The 26,813-nt window shown below is 40.1% G+C and overlaps 1 protein-coding gene across 4 annotated transcripts in view; it reads right to left on the bottom strand.

Annotated features, from left to right (window-relative positions):
• The window catches only part of BABAM2 (BRISC and BRCA1 A complex member 2), a 406,664-nt gene that overhangs the window by 341,746 nt on the left and 38,105 nt on the right, over window positions 1-26,813 (bottom strand). For 3 of the 4 annotated variants that reach the window (XM_004777487.3, XM_045073852.1, XM_045073853.1), the window contains one exon: window positions 23,132-23,208. In XM_004777487.3, coding sequence (XP_004777544.1) covers window positions 23,132-23,208 — 77 coding nt within the window. Of the gene's footprint in view, window positions 1-8,065; window positions 8,085-23,131; window positions 23,209-26,813 lie in introns of those variants that run through there. The other variant, XM_045073854.1, reaches the window with a different exon arrangement.

Genomic DNA, 26,813 nt, shown 5'->3' on the forward strand with positions numbered 1-26,813 from the left:
CAGGCTCCCTGCTAAGCATGTAGCCTGATCGCAGGACCCCAGGATCATGATCTGAGCCAAAGGCAGATGCTTAACCAAACTGAGCCACCTGACATAACTTGCTTCTAAGTAAACCTCCATTGGGCACTAAAGACAAAATATGTTTCAAATGCTCTCAAGCCATTTGTTTAATAATCAGCTCTTGAATCTTATCCAATGCCAGTATAAAAATTAGACCATAATTTCAAGAATGTATCTCTCCTTCATCTTCTCTAAATATAGGGACCATGTTTTTCTTCATCTGTAGTCTGCTGCCACTATCCACAATTTCTCCACGGTTATTTGGCAATTCTAGTAATTCCATTTTTCAAAAAGATCACCACTACAAAAAGAACATGGGTATGGCTAATTAGTTCAAACAAGAATTCTAGCGAGCTCTCTCTATTCAGTACCATGAAACTTTCACATAGATGAGGAAATAAAGTTGTTCTGTCCCTGGGACAAAAATATTTTTGAACGAGCACTGTAAAGTTATCTCATGAATAATACGATTTGAATGAACAACAGTTGTTATATATCCACTTACCAAGGACACTACCAAGGAAGCTGTTACAACAGGTAGTAAAGTAGATAGCAGCAAAGGATCTTTGCCTCTAAAAATAGAGTTCTTTTGCTTCGGGTAATTATTAGGATGACATAAGTTCTGACAAATCCATGTCTCTTAAGAGGAAATGTAGCAAGACTAACAGGCTGAGGGGAGAATATTCTATTTTAATTACATTTGCCTTTGATCCTATCTCATTTCTTTCAGATCCCTTCTGTTTCATAAAATAAAACTGGGTACTTAATCAGCTCGTCATTTAGACTCTACCCTGAAGTATAGGCTAAGGTGAAAATCTTTTGATAATTTCATCTATAAATAAATTTTAAGTATATTTTAAAATGGAAACCCAATTTTTTCACTCACAAATGTCCAAAGAATTCAGCCATATAATCTGAGCCACCTTATTATCTGGACCCTCAAGACTTCCTCCCTCATCTTCTCCACATTAAAGAAAAGTCACCCAAGTGATTTTACAAAGTGGTTCAAAACTGTTGTTTAATTTGCGATCTGACCATAAATTAAATGACAATTTTTATTATATCAAAAAGATAAAATTAAGACAATTAAACATGTATGAGACAAGATAACAGACCAGAATCATGAAGTTATGTTACTAGGTCAGGGCCTCCAAGATAAGTTAAGATCACGGGCTAACTAGTCACAAAGACACATACAGTAAAATACAGCATTTAAGACTATTCCCTATCTCTCAGAGCTGAAACTCAGCCTTTATCTCTCATAAACCTGATAAACTTCTCACTCAATCTTCACAAACTTCTTGTGAAACCTGCCCTCAGAAAGAAAACCAACCCCAAGTCCAAGAGATATCCACACAAAAGTGGAAACCTGTCAGTTAAGTTCCAATCAGATTTTAGTCAACGGACCGCCACCCTTCCTAGCGATGTATGACAGATGCCTCTAGCATCTGATGTTGTGTTTACTTCCTACTGAGCGATGCCATTGCTTATTTTTACTTCCTGCTGAACTTTCTCACTGTGAGCCGCTGATTATTCGTGTTTATTTGCTATTATCTGCTTCTACTGCGAAGCACACTGTTACCATGAGATAATAAAAAACAATACTTATTTCCCAGCATGGTATGGTGGGAAAAGCATTGAGCTTATCCTCAGACGTCCTGGATTTGAGTTCTGGGTCCCTGACTTCCCAATTATGTGACCTCAGGCTGCTAGTCACTTAAAATTCTATGAGCTCTCCCTTATATGGGAGATTAGAATGAGATCATTGAAGTAAAAATACTTTGGAAAATATGGACTGCTATACAACTGTAAATACTTCTTTCTAGATCCTCACTGAATTATACAAAGCAGAAATCCATGGCTGATGTGGCACAGCGTGACACAGACAACACTTGCCAAAAAATCCGGAGAAATAACCACAGAATGCAAGATGGGGGGAAAGAAACCACACCAATCTTTCTTTCAATTCTGAGTTCATTGTTTAACAATGTGACTTCTGCTGACTGCATCCACAGGCACAAACCAGAGCACCAGAAGCAGAATCAAACTAGCACACAAAGAACAATCTCAGACCAGACTTTATGCTCCAGCTCCCACAAAAACAGTGCTTGGAAGATGCTGCAAAAGCCCACTCATAAACTTGCAGAAACTTTGTGAAAACCAAACGTTAGCCTGTGGAATTCATGAAAAAAGAAAAAAAAACCACACTCAATAATACTTCCTACTGTTAAATAATTCTGAAATGCCCAGCCGCTGGCCCAAGAAAGATGATTCAAAAAAAAAAAAAATAGTATGTAAGATCCTCTGAGTTCACACACGACAGAGCTAAACAAGTCTAACAATGAACAAAAGCAAGTCCCTGTAATCCACAGAAGCTAAAGTGGGGGGGAAACTGTGGAAATGAATGAAAATTTAGAATGCTGAAAAATAAGGATAAATCAACTAAAATTCTTCAAAAGTCGATATAAGAAAATGCTTTTCAGAAGCAATGAGGGAAAAAATTCTTACAAATAAAACTACTACCAGAGTAAAAACAGTGAAAGGTGTACAAACTCTAGCCAACATTTACTGAAAATATGAAAAAATCAAAAACCAAGCAACAGAAAATGAGCAGTTTTTCTGTTTGGTCTTTAAGTGGGCCCAGGGCTCGAACTCACAACCCTGAGATCAACCCTGGGCTCGAACCCAGGGCTCGAACTCACAACCCTGAGATCAACTGAGCCGAGATCAAGAGTCAGACACTAAACTGACTCAGCCACCCAGAGGCCTCTAAAGCAGTTTGTGTTTTTTTTTTAAAGCAATGGTATCACGATGACAACTTTTTCTGTTTCATCAGTTAAATCTAAGTTGATGATAACAACGGACAAAGACAGTCATGCTCCTGCCAGTAAAATTACGCAAGCCAGAAAGAAACAAATCAAGCAGGGTCTGTAAGAGCAAGTTATCTACACACACTGCAATTTTCAGGGAAGAGGTGGAGAAATACGCAAAACCCAAGTCATAACAGCTCAGAAGTGCCAAGGTCACCCCAACACAGTAGGAAAAAAAAAAAAAACCAATAAATAAAAATAAAGCACTAAGAAATGATGAAACAAAAGCATGTAACAGAGACCAACAGAACGATAGGAGGATCCTTGAGGACACAAGGGCAAATTCTAGAATATTATGGAATTTCATATATTCTGCCCATAATCCATGAAGTAAAGGTTTGATCCATCATGGCTACCTGTTGTGAAAGTAGTGTTCTGTTGCCCAGCAACAGCATTTCAGTGAGGTTCCAGAGCAGTACAACATTAAATAAACGATTTCAACAACAAATCAGACAGTCCACTCCATGGTTAAAACTTAAGACTTGCAAGATTCCCGGACTCTTAAGAGTGTGTGGAGACATGGAGCATGTAATCCTTCACAGAAACAGACTGACTTGCATGTGGCTGGTGGCCAGACCCCTGGATGCTCCAGAAAACAATGCTTTTGTATAAGCCATTCCACTGCTCAATTAACAACACTTGCTGAGTCCTCAAAGTGCAAAAGGGCCCTCTGAGCCTCCAAGACCAGAACTAGAGAGCTGTGCCCCTCCCCTCTCAATGGAGCTGCTACTTAAAATCGAAGTCCCTACTCTAAAAGGTAGATCCCTTCCATTTCCCCAAACCACAAGCAGCTTGGTTATCTGAAACCCTGAAGAGTCCCGCTGAGGTTCAGAACTCATAAACCCAGAGCCACAGTGGTCTGAGGCACTCCTCTTAAAGAAATGCTTTTACTTCTTCAGCAGAAGAGCTCACAGGGCTTCACAGTGACCACACAGACTACGCACAAAGCTCTCTGGAGGAAGACAGGCCACAATATAATGCCATGCCTCTATCTTTCCCCACAAAAGCATTTGCTAAAGGCAAGGAACTGAAAGGCCAATAGTCTGTCCTGTCTTGGGTCTTCGCCACTAGGCTGCCAGGGTCTCTCCAGACCTTCCTCCTGCCTCTTGGTAGGTGACCTCAACCCCAACTCCACACAACATGAATATAAATATATTCAAAGATATGTTTGTATATATACAATTAGTAATAACACACCATCAGTGTGTATTCCCCACCCTTTCTCCTTAAACTTTACCCATGTCCTTTCTAAGTCTTTGGTCTTTTCCTCCTCCCTCTGGAGCCTGAGCCTCTGTAGGTCTGCTCCTAGACCCGTCCCTTCCACCCTCCTACAGGTCCCTCTTCTGCTTCCGTTCTCCAGTGACTACACTCTAATTACTAATGCTACCTAACCAACTGCCCCAAAATTGAGAGGTTCAAAACAACCATTTTATTATAGTCACAGACTCTGGGGCTTAGACATATGGGCAAGAATACAGATGAGTGATTCTTTTGCCCCTCGCAGCTCTGACTGAGACCTCTGAGCGGTATTCAGCAGGTGGCCAGGGTTCAATACAGTTTCCACTCACGGGTCTGGTACCCAGGTAACTCACAGCCCGAACCTGCCAACCGCACGCCTCCCAGTGGTGTCTCCATGCGGCGCGGCGAACCTGGCAGCAAGGCCACCTCATTGTAGTCACTGTAGTCCTTTCTTTTTATTTTTTTAAGATTTCATTTATTTATTTGAGAGAGAGTGTATGTGTTTGTGAGAGAGAGAGAGAGAGCAAGTATGAGCGGGGGAGGAGCAGAGGGAGAGGGAGAAGCAGACTCCCCACGGAGCAGGGAGCCAGACACGGGGCTAGATCCCAGGACCCTGGGGTCGGACCTGAGGGCAAGGCAGATGCTCAACCAAGTGAGCCACCCAGGTGCCCCAGTCAGACGTATTTTGATGCAGAGCACAGGGCTCCAAGCATAAGTATTCCTGCTGAGAAACCCGAAGCTACCCAGCCTCAGAAGTCACGCGACATGACCTGCTTCATTTCACTGGTCAAAATCGTCACAAGCCCACCCGGAATCAGGGGGAGGAAAACTACACTCCAGTCCCTGAAGGAGGAGTGGCAAGGTCACAGTCAGTACAGAAGAGCATGTGGGACAGGAGAGTCAGTCGTGGCCACCTCTGGACAAGCCACCACAGTCTCCTACTTCAATGAACACCTCATCTAAAATCACGCTCCATCTAATCCTTTTTAAAAATGTCCATTCTCAGTGCTGCTCAGAGTAGGCCGAGACAAGGAAACATGAGAAGGTAACTACAGGCAAGGGCAAAAGAATTAGCAAAACTGAGGGAGCAGAAAACCATGTGCCCCAAGAATGATGAGTAGACGGCACTGGTAGGAACAAGACGTTCAGAAGGGAGAGCAGCAGACAGACTTGAAAACAAAGGTTAGGGACAGACTGTCAAAAAGTAATCTGGCTTTGGGAGAAGAGAGAACGCTGGAAGGGTTACGATGGTGCCAAACAATGGAGGCCCTCCAATCCCGATCCCGTGCTGCAGAATCTGGGCTGGGGAGGCAGGTGTGCTCTGCGATGGGCGGCTGGGGTGGAGAAGGGAAAGCGTTCTGATGTTTGTGGATTCTTTCCTCTCCTTTCTATGGGAGATGGCCAACTCTGCGAAAGCAGGTAAAAAAAAAATCTGATGTCTCAGTGCAATTGCCTAGAACTTGTCTTGCCCAAGTATAGTGAAATCACAGGGAAGAAAAACACAAGGATAAGAACAATAAAAATAAAGAAATAACCAGAGAAGAAACAATCGCTCTACAGAGGCTCTACGTTAATTAAGATGACCAAATTCTCTGATTTCAACACTAAGTAGCATTCATTCTTTAGTTATGAGACTTTGGGCATATTGTCAAGCAACACATTTTATGTCTAACTAATCATTTCATGATCTGCTTCCTGGATCCATCTCAAAGATAGAATCAAAAGCCCAGCTACTCTCGGGATAGATTCAACTTTCTCTTCTTCCCAAGTTAGTTTTATACTTGTCATTCTATAAGATATTCATGTATTAAGAGTTGGTCTTTACAAAGTAAAACTGGTTAGTCCTATTCTAGCCCAAGTACTGGTAAACGACCTTTCTGAGTCTTTTTCTGGGTTCTTTCCAAATATGTGTATCAACCTCATTGATGTATATAAGCTTTCATTCTCTTTCCCTCTCTTCAATAAGGAAACTATGCTGGCCTTTCTCAGATCCTTAGATATCCCTCCTCTCACTGAAAGGTCACAAAACTTAGATTCCTTCCAATTAAGACTTTGCACACAAGACAGAATCGCTTAGTGCCCTGGATTCATTCATTTAATCAACAAATGTCCCCTGATCAACTACTCCACGGGTTGTACAGACCTTAGAAATCAAGGGGGTTCCCACCTCTAGAGTTTCACAACATATTATCTCAGGAACTACAGATTTAGTTCGATACAAATAATCTGGATATCAAATTCTCCCACGTCTTGAATCTAAATTTCTCCCTTCGTGCCATCCTCGGCACACCAGCAAGATGTGGCTGCTTCTCTGATGAGACCACCTAATGTCCCTAAATCTGACATCAAATCCTTCTTCGTGGCGCTTTCTTTTTTTCGGTAGAGCAGCACAGTTGATGTCTCCTTGCCCTGCATTCCTCTTAAGAGCCAGAACACAAAGGAAACCAAGAGCTACACTAATGATGCTGTTGAACCCCACCAAAGATGGGAGTTTCTACAAAGATGAGAAAAGAACCAGAAGTAGAAATGATCCGCACCACTACAGATTGTTACGGGTACCATGTAAAATAACTCAGGCAGGAGTCTGCACTCTCTTTACAAGCGGGTTCTTCTCCCAGAAGAACTGGGCTAAAGGCAATTCTTGTTCTCCATAAATAAAATCAAATTCCCAGGACCTCTGGGTGGCTCAGTTGGTTAAAAGTCTGCCTTTGGCTTAGGTTATGATCTCAGGGTCCTGGGATCAAGCCCCACATCGGGCTCTCTGCTCAGCGGGAAGCCTGCTTCTCCATCTCCCTCTGCCTGCCTGCTGCTCTTCCTGCTTGTGCACTCACTGTCTCTCTCTGACAAATAAATAAAATCTTTTTTAAAAATCACCAAATTGTGACTGCTGAGTCATACGAAAGGAGGAAAACTCTCGCTTTCTAAATTCTACCACATAGTTCACCCTCTGGCATGGTAACTTGAAAAAACTAAACCCTCACTTTGATCTTAATATTAAATAGTGAAGGGGGCACCTGGATGGCTCGTGGGTTAAAGCCTCTGCCTTCGGCTCAGGAGCCTGGGATCATGACCTGAGCCAAAGGATCAAGCCCCACAGGGAGCCTGCTTTCCCCCCGCCCCACTCCGCCCCCTGCCTGCCTCTCTGCCTACTTGTGATCTGTCAAATAAATAAATAAAATATTAAAAAAATATATTAAGTAGTAAAGAAATGTGACTTAATTTATCCCTGTGTTCCATACAGTTTGAAAATCCAATGGAAATACTTAAGTGATAGCCAGAGTGAATAGTCTTGATGGCTGCCGCTTACAGGAAGAGAAAAATCCCACTGTTGAGGGTAAGAAACACAGAGAAGGAATAACTAAGCAATAGCACAGCCTAAGTAATCAGAAATACCCTTGAAAATCAAAACCCAAAACAAAACAAAACAAAACACCCTGCCTGTCTCTGAGGACTTCAACAGGACTTCATGGGGGGGGGGGGGGGGGGGGGGGGGGGGGCGCACACTAACACACATATCGTGTTATGGAAAAACCAGGCAAGACTTACAAATGATGTCAAAGATCACTCAAGTTTTTGCCCCAGACCGACAAACGGAAAGGGTAATTTCGAATTGTACAATTTGCCGAAGCCTGAAGATTTTTGCTCTTTCAAAGGAAGAAAGCAGAGACGAATAACAATAGTGAACTTCCTGGCCTTAGGAAAAGGGAGACAGGACTCTCCAGCTGCACTTCCTAGAGAAACATGCCAGCTGCCTTCTGTAAACGAAGATCAAATTGCCAAGAATGTACAGGATCGCAGTTATGATAGATGACCTAAAATACCGATCTGTTGCAAAGAGGATGTAGTGCAAACCACACAGGAACTGACAGGAAATCAGCCCTTGGGCTGGCACTTACACATTCGAGAAGGCTAGGAATCCTGGACCTCTGGCAGCCAAATTCCATCATCTTCCTATGTAGGAAGAGTTATCCTTCAGAAGGAACAGTCCGAAAAACCTTGTACAAAGCTTTTTGGTGCCTGTTCCTTTTTAATAACACTGCCCCCTGCCTGAACCAGAGGTTTAACATGGCTAAAAGTCCAGCTGAGGTCCTCTAGCACCAAAAATCACATGTTTGCTGGCACACACACACACACACACACACACACCCCTTCCTTCCCTCAGCCATGAGCCCGCTGGATGCCATCAGTGATTCATAGCCTGGGCTGATGGTAAGGAGAAAAACTAATATTTGGAGTTCACCAAATCATGAGTCATCCTCCTAGAAGAAAAGAAATCCTTACAACTGGCAAGACTATGGGACGAAATTTTAATAACAATTTTTAACATTAGTATTAATGCCATAAAAGTTGGCAGAAGGAAAACAATTTAGAAGCATGTGATATTTGGTTTGCTTGTGCCTTATAAAAGTCCAGTTCATGCTCCAAGAAAAAGAATGAGTAGGATATCTACTACCTATTCCTAGACTTGCCTTCTGGACTCACTGCTGCCAAGTTACTCATTCTCCCACACAACACTTTCCATATTAATTTTGACCCTTCAGAATCAGAAAGAAGTCCTGCCTTCTTTGCACCCAAATGCCAAAATGGAATCTTTTAGTATTTCACCTTTATAAAGGGAATGTTTGAAAACAGGCCTCTCTGGCTGTGACATCAGTGAGTTACTGAGGCCTCCAAGGGCCGGAGGAAGCATTCCCAGTCCTTCGCAGCGCTGCTGTACTCCTACGGTGCAATCTGGCAATGGCCAGGGACCAAGTCTTTAAAGCTGTTTTATGGTATTTAACATATGGTCATAAATTGCTCAGTGCTCTAAAGAGGGGCTAAATTTGCCACCCCTATTGATGAGAAATGTTCTTATTTATTTAAATTTAGTGGCAAATTGGCACTGGTCCAGATGGAGAGGTTTAGGCATCAGTATAAAAGAAGAACTAACTGGAGATGAGTTGTGTGTAACTTTCCTATACACTGAATGCAACCACATCAACTTGGGCTCACAGTACCACTATCCAATACAGGGCACAAGAGTACTGTGCAAAGATTCTAATTTCTAAGGCCCCAGTAAGGGGTCAACATAAATTTTATTCAGACTGCACAAGAATTTTTTTTTTAACAATTCTCTCTTCTCCTCAAGCTAATTCCATTTCCTCCCTAAGTCCTTCATTCCTCCTCACAAATTAGATGTATCTGGTCTTCATCTGCAATCCCGAATTTTCAAAACTCCCTGGAATGTCCTGAGCTTTCTAGCCACCACCTTTGTCTTTTGCCATATTTTTGGTTAAGTTGTTTGTGATTTTTAATGGCTCTAATTCCCCATCACTAAAGACATGATCTTACTAAAACATTTTGTTCCCTTCCTTTTTACAACCTGGCCCTGTAGCCAAAGGCAGAAGAAAAACAAGGATTTTTGTTTTATTTTGTTTCAGTGGGGTTGTTACCAATGGCATTAATGTGAATGGTATCGAAAGAGAAATGGGAAGGGTAATGCCACTACTGGCTTTCTTCTCTTATTTTCTCAAATGGGCAATACAGAACTACAGTCACCATGCTATATATAGATTACATCCCCATGACTTATTCTATAACTGGAATTTGTACCTTTTGATACCAAAGGACCACAAGAGAAGTACAGAAAGAACAGCACCAGATACAGATACAAACGTCCTTAAACGAGTATGAATGAATCAAATCCAGCAATACCTAATAAGGATAATACATAATGATCAACTGCGAGGAACGCAACATCTGAAAATCAGCTTACTTACATATTAATAGAATAAAAAGAGTCGTCATCCTAACAGAGAAAAAGCATTTAAGATATTAACATTCTTTTCATAATAAAAACTCTCAGCCTGTTAAAAGAGATGGTGACTTTCTCAAACTGATAAAGGGACACTACAGTTGACAATTGTGCTTAGTGATGAAATGCTAAACACCTTCCCCTTAAGGGTGGAAATCAGGCAAGGATGTCTTATTTCATCACTTCTACTCAACATTTTGCTGGAGAGCCTGTTCAGTGCAGTAAAGCAAGAATAAGAAATATAAATCCTACAGACTGGAAAGGAAGAAGCAAAACTGTCTTTTTCACAAGTGACATGATTATTTTTTAAAGAAAATACATAAGGAGCCTACAAAAAAGTTACTAAAAACTAATAAGTGAATTTAAGGATACAGAGGAAATAATACCTAATATTGGAGAGACTACCATTTTCATCTACTAGAACGCTTGATATTAAGATGTAGGTTCTCTACAAACTTCAGATTCAGTTCAATTCCAGCAGGACTTCTACATTTGACAAGCTGATTCTAAAATCTCTATGGGTATACTAAGGACCTAGAATAGTCAAAACAGTTTTGAAAAAGAAGTTCACAGCAGCACTGTCTGTAGTCGCCAAACTGTGGGAAGAGCCAAGATGCCCTTCAACAGATGAATGGATAAAGATATGATCTATATATACTATGGAGTATTATGCCTCCATCAGAAAGGATGAATACCCAACTTTTGTATCAACATGGATGGACTGCAGGAGATTATGCTGAGTGAAATAAGTCAAACAGAGAAAGTCAATTATCATATAGTTTCACTTATTTGTGGAACAGAAGAAATAGCATGGAGGACATTAGGAGAAAGGAAAAACAAAGAGTGGGAAATCAGAGTGGGAGACATACCATGAGAGACTATGGACTCTGAGAAACAAACTGAGGGTTTTAAAAGGGAGGGGGTGGGGGATGGGTGAGCCTGGTGATGGGTATTAAGGAGGGCCCAGATTAAATGGAACACTGGGTATTATACACAAACAATGAATCACGGTACACTACATCAAAAACTAATGATGTACTATATGATGTCTAATATAACATAATCAAAACTTAAAAATTATTTTTAAAAAAAGAAGTTATAGGGCGCCTGGGTGGCTCAGTGGGTTAAGCCGCTGCCCTCGGCTCAGGTCATGATCTCAGGCTCCTGGGATGGAGTCCCGCATCAGGCTCTCTGCTCAGCAGGGAGCCTGCTTCCTCCTCTCTCCCTCTGCCTGCCTCTCTGCCTACTTGTGATCTCTCTCTGTCAAATAAATAACATCTTTAAAAAAAAAAAAAAAAGAAGTTATAGGACTCACACTACCTAATTTAGAGACTTATGCTAAAGCTATAGGAATTGAGGCAGTGTTACAGGCACATGAGGAGAGAGGAAACATCAGCGGAATACAATGTAAAGTCCAGAAACAGACTCATATGTAAGTGGTTAATTAATGTATATGTGGTCAAAAGCTAAAAATATAAAACTCCTAGGAGAAAATCTTCAACACCTTCAGAAAGGCAAAGTTTCTTAAAAAGCCGGAAATATAAACTATAAAAGAAAAAATTGTTAAACTGGACTTCATCAATATTAAAAACTTCTGCTCCTGAAAAGGTATCATTAAGAAACTAAAAAGGAAAGCCACAGACTGGGAGAAAATACTGACAAAGTAACAACTAAGTTCTTTCTAGACTACATAAAAACTACCTATAACTCAACAAAAAGCCCAACAATCCAATCAAAATGTTGAGCAAAAGATATCAACAAGGGGGCACCTGGGTGGCTCAGTGGATTAAAGCCTCTGCCTTCATCTCAGGTCATGGTCCCAGAGTCCTGGGATCGAGTCCCGCATCAGACTCTCTGCTCAGCGGGGAACCTGCTTCCTCCTCTCTCTCTCTCTGCCTACTTGTGATCTCTCTCTCTCTCTCTCTGTGTCAAATAAATAAATAAAATATTTTTTTTAAAAAGATGTCAACAGGCATTTCACAACATAAGAGAGACGGACAGATGGAAATAAAAATGCAAATTAAAACCACAATGAGTAGGGACGCCTGGGTGGCTCAGTTGGTTGGACGACTGCCTTCAGCTCAGGTCATGATCCTGGAGTCCCAGGATCGAGTCCCACATCAGGCTCCCAGCTCCACGGGGAGTCTGCTTCTCTCTCTGACCTTCTCCTCGCTCATGCTCTCTCTCACTGTCTCTCTCTCAAATAAATAAATAAAAATATTAAAAAAAAAAAAAAACCACAATGAGCTATCACTACACATCCACTAAAATGGATATAATTAAAAATAATATCAATACCCAATTTGGCAAAAACATGGAGTAACTAGACTGCTCATAAATTTCTAGCAGGGATGTAAAACAATACAACCACTTTAGAAAACAGGTTAGCAATTACTTATACACATACAGTTAGCTTACGACACAGCAATACCAGTCCTAAGAATGTACCCAGAAAACTTAAAACGTATCTCCACAAAAGACATGTACAAAAATATGATAGCGGCTTTATTCCTAATAGGCAAAACCTGGAAACTCAAATGTCCTCAATAGGTGAATGACTACAAAAAACTGTGGCACATATACCTGTATAATGTCGCACTGTGTGGCACTAAAAGAAACGAAGTACTGATACGAGGAAAATTATGGACAAATCTCAGAAACATTATGCTGAATGAAAGAAGCCAGACGCCAAAAACTTACATCGTATATGATTCCATATATATGAAATTCTAAAACAGGCAAAACTGTTCTATAGCTTGAAAGAGAAGGCTCAAGGATTACAGGGATGGTGGTAGAGGAGACAGACTTAGAGAAGGAATGAAATGTTCTGTATCTTGGAGGGACGGAAATGTTCTGTATCTTGACTATGGCTGAGTTATTCAGGTGTTTACAACTAACAAAGTGTATTAAACTGTACATACTAAATGGGTACATTTTATTATATACAAATTATACCTCAATAAAGTTAATATTTTTAAAAAGGGATATAAATTTCTACCTCAGACTCACTGTGTGATTAAATGAGATCATTTATATAAGCCTCTCTACTTCTGCTAAATAAAATAAATGCTAAATAAGTTATTTTAATAATTATATCAGCTATTTTTTAATAAATGATAATCAGAAGGTTTTTTTTAACATTCCATGAATTCCAAGAAAATAAAATGTTCTGAAATACCAGGACAAAGGAATCCTCAAAATCTAAGGGAGAGATAATGTCTAATCCACGAAATTAGCACTTCTTACTTGCCTTTCATGAGCATTTTTTAGAACATTCACACATCAAAGGTGACCTGCCTCCCTAATTAGCCTCTAAAAATACTCTGAATGCTAGATAATAATAATCTTTAAGTAAATGAATCTTTTAAAAAGATAAAAATAAAAGTAAAATGAACTATGCTACCAAGGAAAATTATAATGCCTCTCAGCATGATGCAAAATACTAAGTCCCTGGACACAGTGTCCAACTTTTTCCTTAGCTCAACTGTTACAAGTCAGAGGGAGCGCAATTAACGCCTACTCTCCCTGCAGGTGATTTTGGAGACGAGAAGGGAGAAGGGCGCCAGCCAAGGAGCGCATCCATCAGAGCGGCAGACTGGTGAGTGCAAGTGAAGAACCAAAGATGCCCCTAAAACAGTCAGGCTACTTTAGGATTTCCTTGGCCCGTCCTACTAAAGCCAGAACGGTGTGAACAAAAGCTGAAACTGGAAAGGCGGGGTATTTAAGAAGTACACCGTGCAAATCGGTTGTGTAGGCTTTTGGCTTGGATCATTGTCAGCTGAGCCCCTATGGGGGGGGGGGGCAGGGAGGCGGGAACAGCAGGCTGTGAGAGCCTTGAATACCAGGCTGAGAGTTTCAGTCACTAAAATACTGAAAGGGAGGAGGACAGGGTTAACGCAGAAAGATTACTCGGTTAACACTGTCCAAACAGATTATTTATTTTAAACAATGTAAGAAAGAAATCACACTGCTGTCCCAGTAAGTGCCAGCAGCTATAGCCACCGTAGCCAGCTTTCAGCTTTCTATTGGTCAAAATGCAAAATACAAGGGACAGTAACAAACCAAACAAAGTGCAAACTTCTTAGAGATGAGATTAAATCACCAGGACCTTAATAACTTTTTCAGCTGGGGCAACACTTGCCACAACACCCCGGGGCCTTTGCGGGCTCCCACCCTGGTGGTCAGTTTCTGCATCAGGACCTTGAGGGTCTCTACACAGTACTGCATAGGAAAGATCATAGAGGACAAACGCCAGGAAAAGAAAAAAAAATGAGCACTCTGAGTTGACCAATGCAGCTAGCTAAGACAAAGCAAAACGTGGCAGATCTGAGATGTGAGAAGTGCCGGGTAAGAGCACCTGCACACACGGAGCAGCGAAGCCACACTCTGTCTCCTACAAGGAGACAGGATCCAACGTGAAGTTAAGTTTCAAGACCCAGTAAAGCAGAAGTTCTGGAACACTATTTGCAATGTGTCTGTAAAAATCTTTGTGTATGTGTGACCACTCTTTAATAAAACATCCCACTTAAGTAGCAGTTCTAAGGTTTATCTCATTTTATTCTAATCATTCCCCAAAACATACAAATTTAAATTCAGTGATGAAACCTTGGAAATGAACAGTAACTTTACCATATTCTCTGATGACACGGGAGGGAATGTATTATCCAAATCATAATTATTTTTTTTTAATTTGGGCTATTTTTTTTAAGATTTTATTTATTTATTTGACAGACAGAGATCACAAGTAGGCAGAGAGCCAGGCAGAGAGAGAGAAGGAAGCAAGCTCCCCTCTGAGCAGAGAGCCCGATGCGGGGCTCGATCCCAGGACCCTGAGATCATGACCTGAGCCGAAGGCCGAGGCTTTAACCCACTGAGCCACCCAGGCGCCCCAAAATCATAATCTTATTTTTTCCACTTTTTCTCTTGTTAACAGACAGAGACACACACACACACACACACAGGCTTTTCCTCTGGGAAAGACTTTCCACTTCAAAACCTTTGGAGATAATTTTTTAGCATGACTTCCTCACTCTGTTGCAAATAGCTTTGAAATGTTCATCATTCTTCTCAAATGATAAACAACCATACTGCTTCTATTGTTAAAGACAAAAGGAAAAGGTCTATAATTTCATTTGGAAGCTCTTTCGAAAGAATCCCTGAAACACTGTAACAGATACCTCTCTGGGTACCTGCCCAGCTCATGCTTACCTGTGCTAAACTGTCCCCCTGTAACCATAACCCAGGACTCTTGATCAAACCCCTGGATCAAGAGTGGACACCCAGTCCAAGCTGCCAATAGGACCATCTCTCCCAAGAATTGAGACTCAAAGACCAGAGGCTGCCTCTGGTGGCCTTGAACTGAGTCACAAAGGGGGCTCAGCCATTTCTTCTCTATGTGAGGAGAGAAAGCGAAATCTGGGGGGAAAAGAATAAAGTAAATAAAGTGACAACAGACTGTGCTGCAGGAGAAAGAGACAGACGAACAAGGACACAGATGCTGATTGTCTGCTATAGTATCTCCCATCCTGCTAGTCCCAGGCTCCAGGCCCTCTGAGGTCTGGCTATACTTCCTGCCCTTGGGCACCACAGAATTAATTTAATTAATGAAGACAAACAAATGCTTTACATTTCTTTCAGTGGGTTTCTTATAACCAAACAGTCCCTGATTAAGAAAAAAAATTGTTAGTATGAAAAATACAAATTTTAAACAAAAGATAATTTCAAACTTGAAACCAATGTTAGCTAACAGCTTGATTTACTGGTCATTAATTTCCTCAGTATACTTAAAATATTTCAATAACCTCTTCCTGTAGATACATAAGTAGTGCCATTCAAAGAGCTTGTAAAATTGAGAATACTTCAAAGTTCTGTCACTCCTTCATTAAAACTCATCATGGCCAGATCCAAAGAGTGAACATGGTTAATGTATTCCGCCAACATCTATTTTTTTTTAATTTTTTATTTTTTCAGCGTAACATTATTCATTATTTTTGCACCACACCCAGTGCTCCATGCAATCCGTGCCTTCTATAATACCCACCACCTGGTACCCCGACCTCCCACCCCCTGCCCCTTCAAAACCCTCAGATTGTTTTTCAGAGTCCGTAGTCTCTCATGGTTCACCTCCCCTTCCAATTTCCCTCAACTCCCTTCTCCTCTCCATCTCCCCTTGTCCTACATGCTATTTGTTATGCTCCACAAATAAGTGAACATCTATTAAACAAGTCCCTCTATATGCCAGGCAATAAGCTAGAGATTGGAAATAAAACAGCAAACAGCCTCACTCCCTGCCCTATTTATAGGGTCCACAAAAACATCCACACAGTAATTTCTTCGAGAGTTAAGTGCTAGACAGAGTGACTACGGTCGCCATATCTACAAATCTGTGTTTTTACAAAACTCACTGCTCTTTCCCTGAATTTTGTTATAACTGGGAGATTTTCACTCGTTTTAGTGACATCATCCTAAACCTCAACATTCGTTTTTCCTTAAATCGGTCTCGATCACTGAAGATCCACTTTTCCAATTGTCTCCGGCATAATGATGAAATTCAAGGACCTGTCTTTGACTCAGACATTCCCTGATACCCTGCACGGGAATCTTACACAAGCTGGCATCTCTTCCACTGCCCTACAGTTGCCTCTTCACATTGAAAGAGCTGAAGAAAAAAACAGCATTCCTGATGTACCATAATCTGGTCCTTTTCATTTCAATGATTTAATTCCAAATGTGGTAATTCTATAGACGTCAGTTCACGAATTCATGGGAGAAATATGTCCTCTCCCTTGTCTTTCGTCCTCAGGATTACGAACTGCACAGTGTCCCTTATTCACAGAGGACATTTACAGAACTATTTTCTAATATATAAAATATGCTGAAATACAGATTTTAGTTACATGCTATTTTCATTTCATCCACTTTAAGGCAAAGTGAAATGCACATAGACAAAACAGATACAGACTCCAAATCTACAAAATAACTTACATCCTTCTTTTTATCTGAATTGTTAAAAGCAGCGTTCCAATTACAAACTCCCTGTATAACAAATAACTTCTAAAGACTGAATTTCTGTTGGTAGAAGACTGATACAAGTAACAGAATGCCACATTCTTTATAGCACGATACTTCAACCGACAAAAATCTGAATACTAAGCCTCATTAATTCATGCAAGCATTCACTCCATTCCTTCAACAAATATTGAATTGAAGATCTTCACTAGGCTAGGGCCTGGAGATACCATTTAACAAACAAAACAGTCTCCACCTCTAACCTCATTGAACTTAGAGCTGTGAAATAGAATTACTATAAGAGTCAAATAATTTGATTCAGCCTGGGTTAAAATTATAGTTGAAACCACCCACCACAAGTTTTCAATAGGATTTAACGAGAAACTTCAGATAAAAATGTTGATTATATAAATGGCTTTGAAACTGTAAAGCCCTAGGTTAGCCACTGCCCGGTGTTTAGAAAGATAAAGGTAAAAGTCAGAAAGTATTTATCTAGTAGTTACCATAGAATATAATTTTTTTTAAAGATTTTATTTATTTATTTGAGAGAGAGAGAGTGAGAGAGAGAGAATATGAGAAGGGAGAGGGTCAGAGGGAGAAGTAGACTCCTCAGTGAGCAGGGAGCCCAATGTGGGACTCGATCCCGGGACTCCAGGATCATGACCTGAGCCGAAAGCAGTTGCCCAACCAACTGCGCCACCCAGGCACCCCATAGAATATAATTTAAATCAATACTTGTGAGTTTCTTGTTACCATGAAACTAAGTCTCTTTCTAGGTCTGTTTCCTAAATAAGGCAAAGAGCTTTTCTGTTTGTTGTGACAGTTGTTTTCCAAGGACTATTAAACTATATAACCTTTCAATTACATGTTTGTTTTAGGAAACTACGTGTGTTAAAATATTTATTATAGAGAGTAATAGTTAATTATCTAAAGGTGAACACCATGTTGGTTGTAGGAGGTGGAATTCAATCACAAATCTTGTGATATTTAACCACTATGCCCTTACTGATCTTGAATATAATACATTTGAGATTATAAAAACCGATGGAGTAAAAACATATGTAAAAAGTGTCTGGCATTGCCAGGTTTTTTAAAAGTAAAATGAAGGAGTTTAAAAAAAAAATAGAAAAAAGGCGTGAGTCTAACATTACTTTTAAAGCAATGCAAGATCTTAGTGTTCTCCAAGAGGGGAAAATGATCCTTTGCAAATTCATGATTTGCCCGGAATTATTTATTCTTTTACAATAAACTTGGTTGCTATAGTAAATTATCTGTTTCCATGAACTTCAAACCATGCACAGAACAAACCTCTACTAATTATTGTGGTCAATAAAATTTCTAAGTGTTCTACATTACTACTACTCTCAACATGTAACAACTCGACAAACTCCTCACAGAAACATTTATTTAAAAACTGGAATGGGGCGCCTGGGTGGCGCCCAGGTGGGTTAAGACTCTGCCTTCGGCTCAGGTCATGGTCTCAGAGTCCTGAGATTGAGCCCCGCATCAGGCCCTCTGCTCACTAGGGAGCCTGCTTCCCCCTCTCTCTCTGCCTGATGCTCTGCCTACTTGTGATCTGTCTCTCTTTCTCTCTCTCTCTGTCAAATAAATAAATAAAATCTTTTAAAAAAATAGAAAATAAAAACTGGAAACATCTAATTTTGAAATAATTTTAAAATATGCACAGCTGCAAAGAAAGCAAGTTGAAATAACGATAACCTAGATATTCCTCAAGTTAAAGAAAGTAAGATAACTTTGCCATGTAATCACTGGCGTGAAGGAATTCATGTGGGCAGATTCATAAAACACTGGTGCAGTAAAGATGGTTCCGCTGATCTTCACTTCGGTTTTAACTGGATCAAAAGGTTTGCGTATTTGTTTTGATTTTCTTGGTGTAAATTTTTCCATTTTTTATTCTGTCAGAGAACAGTGCCTTGTGTTTCATAATTCATGGGGTTGATTTATTTTTGACAATTCTATCACATTTTCAACAGCTATTACAAAACAATTTCCATCGGCAAATTTTAGAAGATTGGTAGTGTGGAAGCACTGCGGCACCTCAAAGTATACACTTTTAGAGTTTAACGCATAATTTTTTTAAAGCGAGGGATTCTAACACTAACCTTAATCATATAACCAGTATCTTTCAGAAAGCCTTCCTAAATAATGTCAAGAATTTCAGAAGAAAAAAAAATACTCATTCTTCCAATTCAATGAACTTTTATAAAAATAGTGTATAATCCATTGGTTTTTCCTTTTATTCAGCTGTGGGCTGCTGAAGCCTAGAATGCTAGAATCTTGACTTCTCTTAATGCGGAAGACCCTCAACATGCAAACTCCATTTTTTATTCCATTATTATAAAGCATTCTATGGTTTAACTTAAGTCCCTAGTACATAATGATTATATAGAGCAATAGCTTAAGAGGACATAATTAACTTATATGGTGAGTGCCAATCCAAATACCATAATCATCAATGTTATGTGAGGCTTCCTGTGAAAATCATATAGCAATGAGAAGATACAGAATATTAGTAAATGCTTTCTAACACAAATTCATACAGCGAGTAAGATCTTTGTGAAATTACACTATTTCTGGATCAAGACTAACCACATACATTTATTTCTTCTCCCTTGTAAGAACCATCCTTCCATTAAATAATGAAAGAGGGAAAATAAGAATCCAAAACAACATTAAGAGAAGAGGAAGGGAAGAGAGTAGCAATCAGTAGATGAGCGATTTCAACAAATTCCTAGAAGGCAGGATGGAGACCGAGGAGGAGTCACTGACAAGACAGGGCAGAGAAAGCTCTGGCTGCAGTAATGTGAGGGAAGCCATGTGTCCTAGAAAAGCCATAAAAACTTGTGGTCATTCAGTGTAGGAAAGGGAAGAATGAAAAATGGGGCTAAGAATGGGGAAATTAACAAAAAGCTCCATGGGGAATAGTCTATGATACCCCCCAAAATGGCATGGTGATCAATGTGTATGCCCCCCACAAAATGTAGGGGATTTCCTAAAGAAATAAAATGCCAGAAGAGCTAAACTCCCTAATATGATACATAGGGGTATGTCATACTAACAGCTAGCCCACCATTAACCCACATACTCAATAAGCTCGGTTCACCCATACAGAAGTCTTAATGTTTTATTGTCTGTCGTAAACGTAAGTACACAACCAAAACCCATCTTTTTACTTTATTTTAGATTTTATTTGAAAGATAGAGCTAGAGAGAGAACACAAGTAGTCAGAGTGGCAGGCATAGGGAGAGGAAGAAGCAGGCTTCCCGCTGAGCAAGGAGCCCGATGCAGGCCTCAATCCCAGGATCCTGGGATCATGACCTGAGCCAAAGACAGACACTTGACCAACTGAGCCACCCAGGGACTCTAACCCATCTTTTATTTAGAATAACAGAGGACAAAGATGATAAACCAACAAAAATACAATCCCCGGAGAAAATTAAAACAATTACAAAAAACTTCCTGTAAAAATCTATATTCATTGAAAGCTTTTAAGACCCATATGCATAAAATAAGAACAAGATGTTGTGAAAGAGGAACAGAGAGGAAGAGCAAGAAAGAGCTCTCAGGAATGAAGATACCAAATTATGACTATGGTAACTAACAATTACCAGAAGCGTTCCAGGAAAGGTAGAAGAGTGGAGGGAGGAAAGGAATCTAAGCAAAGTATCTGTCTGTGTTCCAGCAATTTCTTTAACCTACTAAAACACAGAATTTCCAATATATATACTCTACAAAGCAAGGCTGAATCCAAGAGAAGAAACCAGGCAAACCCCACAGTAGGACTACAGATCATTCATTCAAGGGATTTATAAACAAAGCACAGAAGATAACGTGAGCTTTAGAACAGATAATAAGTCACTAATTTTGACATTGCAAAAGGAAAATAATACAAAAGTTGGAGGTGAAAGCAGAGGAATGGAGGGAAGGGCAGGAGCTAGTATCTTTGTCTCACAAAGTGGGGAGCCAAAAGACACTCTCTCTGATTCATGGGAAACTAAATAAAAATATCCTAACCCAGAGATTGCGCTTACATAACAACAGTGCTGCTACCTGTGTGCCGGGAACTTACTAAGAACATTAGGGGTTGTTCATTTTAACTGTACCATACGATGTTCAAAATGATCCTTAAAAAAAGAAAGGAAAAATGTTAAAGCTACAGGGTAACCAACACAGGAACCAGCAGTGGTGATAATAACTACATTAAAGGGGAGGAAAGAGAAAGATAAAGAGTGTGGTGAAAATAGGCAGATGCCTCGTGTATCAGAGCAGGAAGTCAAAAGATAACAATATCTAAAACTGGTAAGTCAAGAAACAGAGGCATAAATATTATTTAGACAAACGGCGATCATCCCCAGAAGAACTACATACTGAAACAACATCAACAAAATTTAAGTGGTTCCCTTGGGAAACAGGACTAGACTTGGGAAGAAACGTAACAGAAGACTACTGCATTTATGTATAAAAAATTTCTGACCTTTTTCCATTTTTAGCCATATGAGTGATTTACTTTGATCCTTTCTTTTAAATTTAGTGAATAATTTTTTTTTTTTCAAAAACACTCACAATCTAGAATGTCCTACGGGCAAGTGAAATTCGTATGGATTTTAACGGTTTCCAGAGAATGAGCTAATAATGCCAGCTCCATAAGTTAGCATGTCCTACATTTTTCATTTATTTTTTTAAATTTTTAAATTTCTTTATAAACATGTAATGTATTATTAGCCCTAGGGGTACAGGTCTGTGAATCACCAGATTTACACACTTCACAGCACTCACCATTGTTCATTTTAACTTTCCCTCCACTCTTCTACCTTTCCTGGAACGCTTCTGGTAATTGTTAGTTACCATAGTCATAATTTGGTATCTTCATTCCTGAGAGCTCTTTCTTGCTCTTCCTCTCTGTTCCTCTTTCACAACATCTTGTTCTTATTTTATGCATATGGGTCTTAAAAGCTTTCAATGAATATAGATTTTTACAGGAAGTTTTTTGTAATTGTTTTAAATACATACCCTCCCCAATGTCTACATTTTTCATTTAAAGCTGTACTTGTGATTCTACAGAATACCAAGATGTAGCCCCTGGTGGCCTGTCATTGTAAGACACAGAATCCACAGTCTGAAAGGCACTATTTCCTCATCTGTCCCATCTTTAACATTTATGTTCTTTATTCCTCTTGTTAAGAATGGAAAGACCCTGTTTACCACAAGCATAGGTTCAAGAGAGAAAATTCCTGGTGAGATCGTTACTAACTAACCAAAGCCACCACTACCTCCACACTAGGCTAGAGCATCAGCACTGGTCATAACGGCCGGAGAAGGGTGGATACAACCCAGGGCGTACAGACGTGGACTGAATCAGCAGTGGTAGGTCTTGCCTGCTCTTCTCCAAGGTTCCAAACCAGCCGTCCAAGAGCTCTGGCCACACCCCACACACATACGGCTGGAACAGCATTACACGTTGGCTCACACTATGATTTAACTTTTAAAAAAGTAGTCAGCATCCAAAACTGATATGGATTTCCACCTTTTCTCAATAAATCAACAGAGGCAGTCCCCTCCAGGAGGGTAGGTGTGCCCCAATTTGCCCCACCTAGCCCGCTCCCCTCATTTCTGTTACCAGTCCAGCTGTGGTAGCCATTTGCGTTTCTGACCCTTGGAAACCTGTCGGCATTCCAAAACTATGCCAAGAGTCTCTGGGGTAGGACTCGTAGGCTCAGGGTGCGATCAGGAACCCATCGGCAACAATGGCTCTTGGCAGCAATGGCTCCAGAAGGAAGTTAGCGACCGTGGGAGATAGCAGCCATTCCTATCGAAATGTTGTTTCTAAAGAGTAGGTATTTTAAAGCAGTGGATTCTCTCTATTGGGGCATTACATAAGATCTTCCAGTGGAGAAAAAACAAAAAAATATAAGAATTACCTCATAGGCCTAAAATTTGAGAATTTCGGTGTATGCCTCATTGACCACAGCTTATTCCCTGCCAAGTGCCTTACTTTCAATAGAACGAAGAATGAAATAAACTTTTAAAAAGTGGTAAATCCTAGCGATAACACTTAACAGCCAGAAGCAAAAATGGAAGCAAAGTCTGATAACTATTACTGTAATCTACACTTTCGATAAAAGAGTCATCATTTACTTACATTTTAATGTCTCTCCAGCATACGGTATGTGCAGTTTAAATCGGTCACAGTTGGGTCCAGGAGTCAATGACGTGCAGCTTTAATGAAAGAAAAGAAAAGATTTTTTTTTAAATCCACTTATTTACGACATCTAATAAAGTAAATGAAAACTGCTCCTTATAGATACAAGATTAAAACACTGGCTTATAAAGAAAATAAAAGTCCTTGATGGACATGGAGGCCAAGACAATAGGACATCCCCTGAAACAAATAATCCATTTATCTCACAGTAAAACTTATCAGCTTTCTAAGGACAAACACCAAGGAAGCTTCAACTACTTCTCTCCAACAAGTGTATCTTGGCTTCTGATGCAGGTGTATTGTCCAAAACAGTCTTTGGCGTCAAGAATTTTAAGAGTTTTATGGACATATTTTAAATACAGACCCTTAACTTGTACTCATACTAAAAAGAGTCCACTTTTTTCTGACCCCAGATCATTTTCTCTCTCCATAGGTAGGGCACTTTCTCTGGACTTGGCACCCCTGGACTTCCATCTGCTGCAGAGTATAAGGCACTGTCCTCGTGTTCAGATAAAATGCAAATGGAAAAGGAGTTAGTCACTCAGGTCTGGGTTTATTTCTTTTCAATCTCTTACTTCACAAAATTATACAATGTTCTTTGTTCTTTACCCAGATTTACTTCACAAGCTCTTTCATGACCTCACAAGTGATAACCTCAACTGCACAACAGCAGCACTGGCTTCATAAATTAATACAATATTAATATGAAGTCAACTGAGGAAATTATAAGCCTTCATTTAGTTTTTAAAACTGAAGTTTTTCCATTATAAAGTAAAGCAAAGATATGCTAAATTTCTTTCATAATTCCAATACTGACTATGAGACATCTCTGAAAAGGATATTTGAAGGAACAGAAGAATTGTTAGAATATATGGACCACCTCCCTAGATGCCACTCTAAGGCAATAGTCAAATAAATTTAAGAAATGTTGACTCTAAGGGATGCCTGGGAGGTTCAGTTGGTTAAGTGTCTGACTCTTTGATTTCCGCTCAGGTCTCAATCTCGGGATTGTGAGATCCAGCTGGTGTCAGGCTCCGAGCTCAGTGTACTCTGCCTGCGATTATCTCTCACCCTTTGCCCCTTGCCCCACTCAGGCACCTGCACGCAGATGCACACGCTCTATTTCTCAGGAAAAAAATGCTGACTCTAAAAAAACTAACTGAGATCTCATACTAGATTTACCCTTACTTTTACCAAAACTATCTCCACGTGAAGGAGAAAAGAACCAGATGGAAAGTTTTATCTCACATATATTTAACATAAATCACTAGGTTGATTATTCCTCTTATCTTCAGGGGACAATTAAAAAAAACACCAGTTTACAAACTAAACAACAAAGTTGCACTAGTAATTGTATAGTAACCTATTTCAACTTTTTCTTAGAGGTTTTATGAACGCATTCTCCTTTACTGTTCAAAATAAAAATTCTTTGGGGCACATTTTATTAAAGGTAGGAAAATATTTCCCTTATAGTACAATCTTTCCTAACCCATAAGCATGGCAGTTATTTGAAAACACTTCTGGAAAACACATAAATTAAAGCATTACAAATATAAAGTATGACCTAATGACAGAAATGAACTACAAGCAACACCAAGAATTTTTTCTCATATATATTCAAAGAACAATATATATTTTTTTTAATTTTAATACAAAAAAACACTATTCACAATCAAGCATCTCTTCTGGGCGTGATGATCAAATTATCTACCTATCTCACATAGCTTAGCAACTAAAGTTATTAATAGTACAGGAAATCCTCAGGATTAATCTGATTCGAGTTTGTTTGAAGAACTTGTCCTTCTTCAGTGTGAAATCAGTTGTGCGTTCACTGTTGGGCCACATTTTGTACTCTTCGCTTTACGCCTTAACGAGAACTGAAAAGGGCCTTACGTTCTGCCCCTTCACCTTCCTCCCTTCCTACGTGAACAGCTGGTTCCAGCCACCCTGGGGTGTTAAAAAACACATTTCTCCATCTGAGTGATTTGCTCAACTGTTTTTTTTTTTTGTTTGTTTGTTTTTTAACCTAGGCATAAGGATTTACTGTGCATTGTTCTGTGGGTTAGGAGTACAGGGTAGACAAGACAGACAAGCTCGACCCTCCCACGGAACTCAAATTCTGACAAGGGAATAAGAGACAGAGACACAAAGATGGTTCCAGATGGCTAGATGTTGTGGAGAAAATAAAACAGCGCTGCCATGGAACAGGAGCGCCACTGCACTGGAGGACTGGGGAAGACCTCCTGGAGGAGGTGACATCTGAAACCTGCGTAACCATCACCAAGGGGCCGGCCGCCTCCCAGGGTGAGTTCTGGGGCAGAGCACTGGAGGCAGAGGAAACAGCTGGTGCAAAGGCGTGAAGGCAGGAACAAGTCTGATCTATCTGGGGGAAGCAATCTTGATATGTTTGGACGATGCAGCCAAGCAGAGTGAATGAGGGAGAGACCATCAAAAGATCAGGACAAGGGGTAAGCAAGGGACAGATCTTGCGGAGCCTTGTAGGTGGTGGCAATTAATGCAGAGTTTATTCCAAGAACAAAGGAGGGTGTTAAGAAGAGTAACATTATCTGATTCTTTTTACGAGATCACTGTCTACTGTATGGAAAAAGAGAAAGAGACTGTAAAAACATCCAACAGAAACCAACAGGAGTCCATTTCAGGAAAGAAAGATGAGGGATTCTTGGGCTAAGGGAGCAACAGTACCAATGGAGAGATGCGGATTTACTCACTGAAGCAGACTGGGAGGGAAGCAAGTTTAGGAAAAAGAGCTATCAAGTGTGAGGGGCACCTGGGTGGCTCAGTCGGTTGGGCCGCTGCCTTCAGCTCCGGTCATGATCCCAGGGTCCTGGGATTGAGTCCTGCATGGGGCTCCTTGCTCGGCAGGGAGCCTGCTTATCTCTCTGCCTCTGCCTGCTTGTGTGCACTCTCTCTCTCTGACAAATAAATAAATAAACAAAATCCTTAAAAGAAAAAAAAAGAGTATACAGTGTGAGACAACAGCCAAACCATATACAGAAACACAGCCAGAGTAAGGGGGGTGGGGGGGGGGAGCACAGACAGCCAATCCATGAAAACATCATGAAAAAGACAGAAGAAGAATTTGCTACACCTTGGAGTAAGCACTGTATATTACTGAAAAGACCACTACTTGGTGTGGGGACACGGGCAAGGGTCATACTCCCCAAAGAGCATTCCCAAGTTAAAATGGCTAACCTCTAGTTAACTGCAGGTTTCTGTTTTGCTAAGAGGAATATACAAATTCACGGCCAAGAACTTCACAGTTGAAGGCAACAGGGGAAAGACGATGCTGCCATTAGCAGGTCTCTCTCTCCTAAACAGCATTCGGTTTCTCTCAGGAAATGTTGAACCAATATTTAAGCTATCTCTTATGCTCTATCTTCCATACTATCCAAGTAGCTGTATACTACCCAACAGCTGTATGGGAAATAAGCCAATGTCGTGTTACTTAAAGGTTCTTTTAAAATTAAACTAAGAATATTTCCCCTGCTTTAAAATTACCTCTATCTAAAATTGGTTTGGGTCATATATTTAATTTACTGTGAAATTTCAGATCGCATTCAAGGACAGCATTAGTTCTTCCGTTACTCACCAAAAAAATGAG

The sequence above is a fragment of the Mustela putorius genome, unplaced genomic scaffold (genome assembly GCF_011764305.1).
Source record: "Mustela putorius furo isolate JIRA1106 unplaced genomic scaffold, ASM1176430v1.1 tig00537293_pilon_pilon_pilon, whole genome shotgun sequence".
NCBI lineage: Eukaryota > Metazoa > Chordata > Mammalia > Carnivora > Mustelidae > Mustela > Mustela putorius.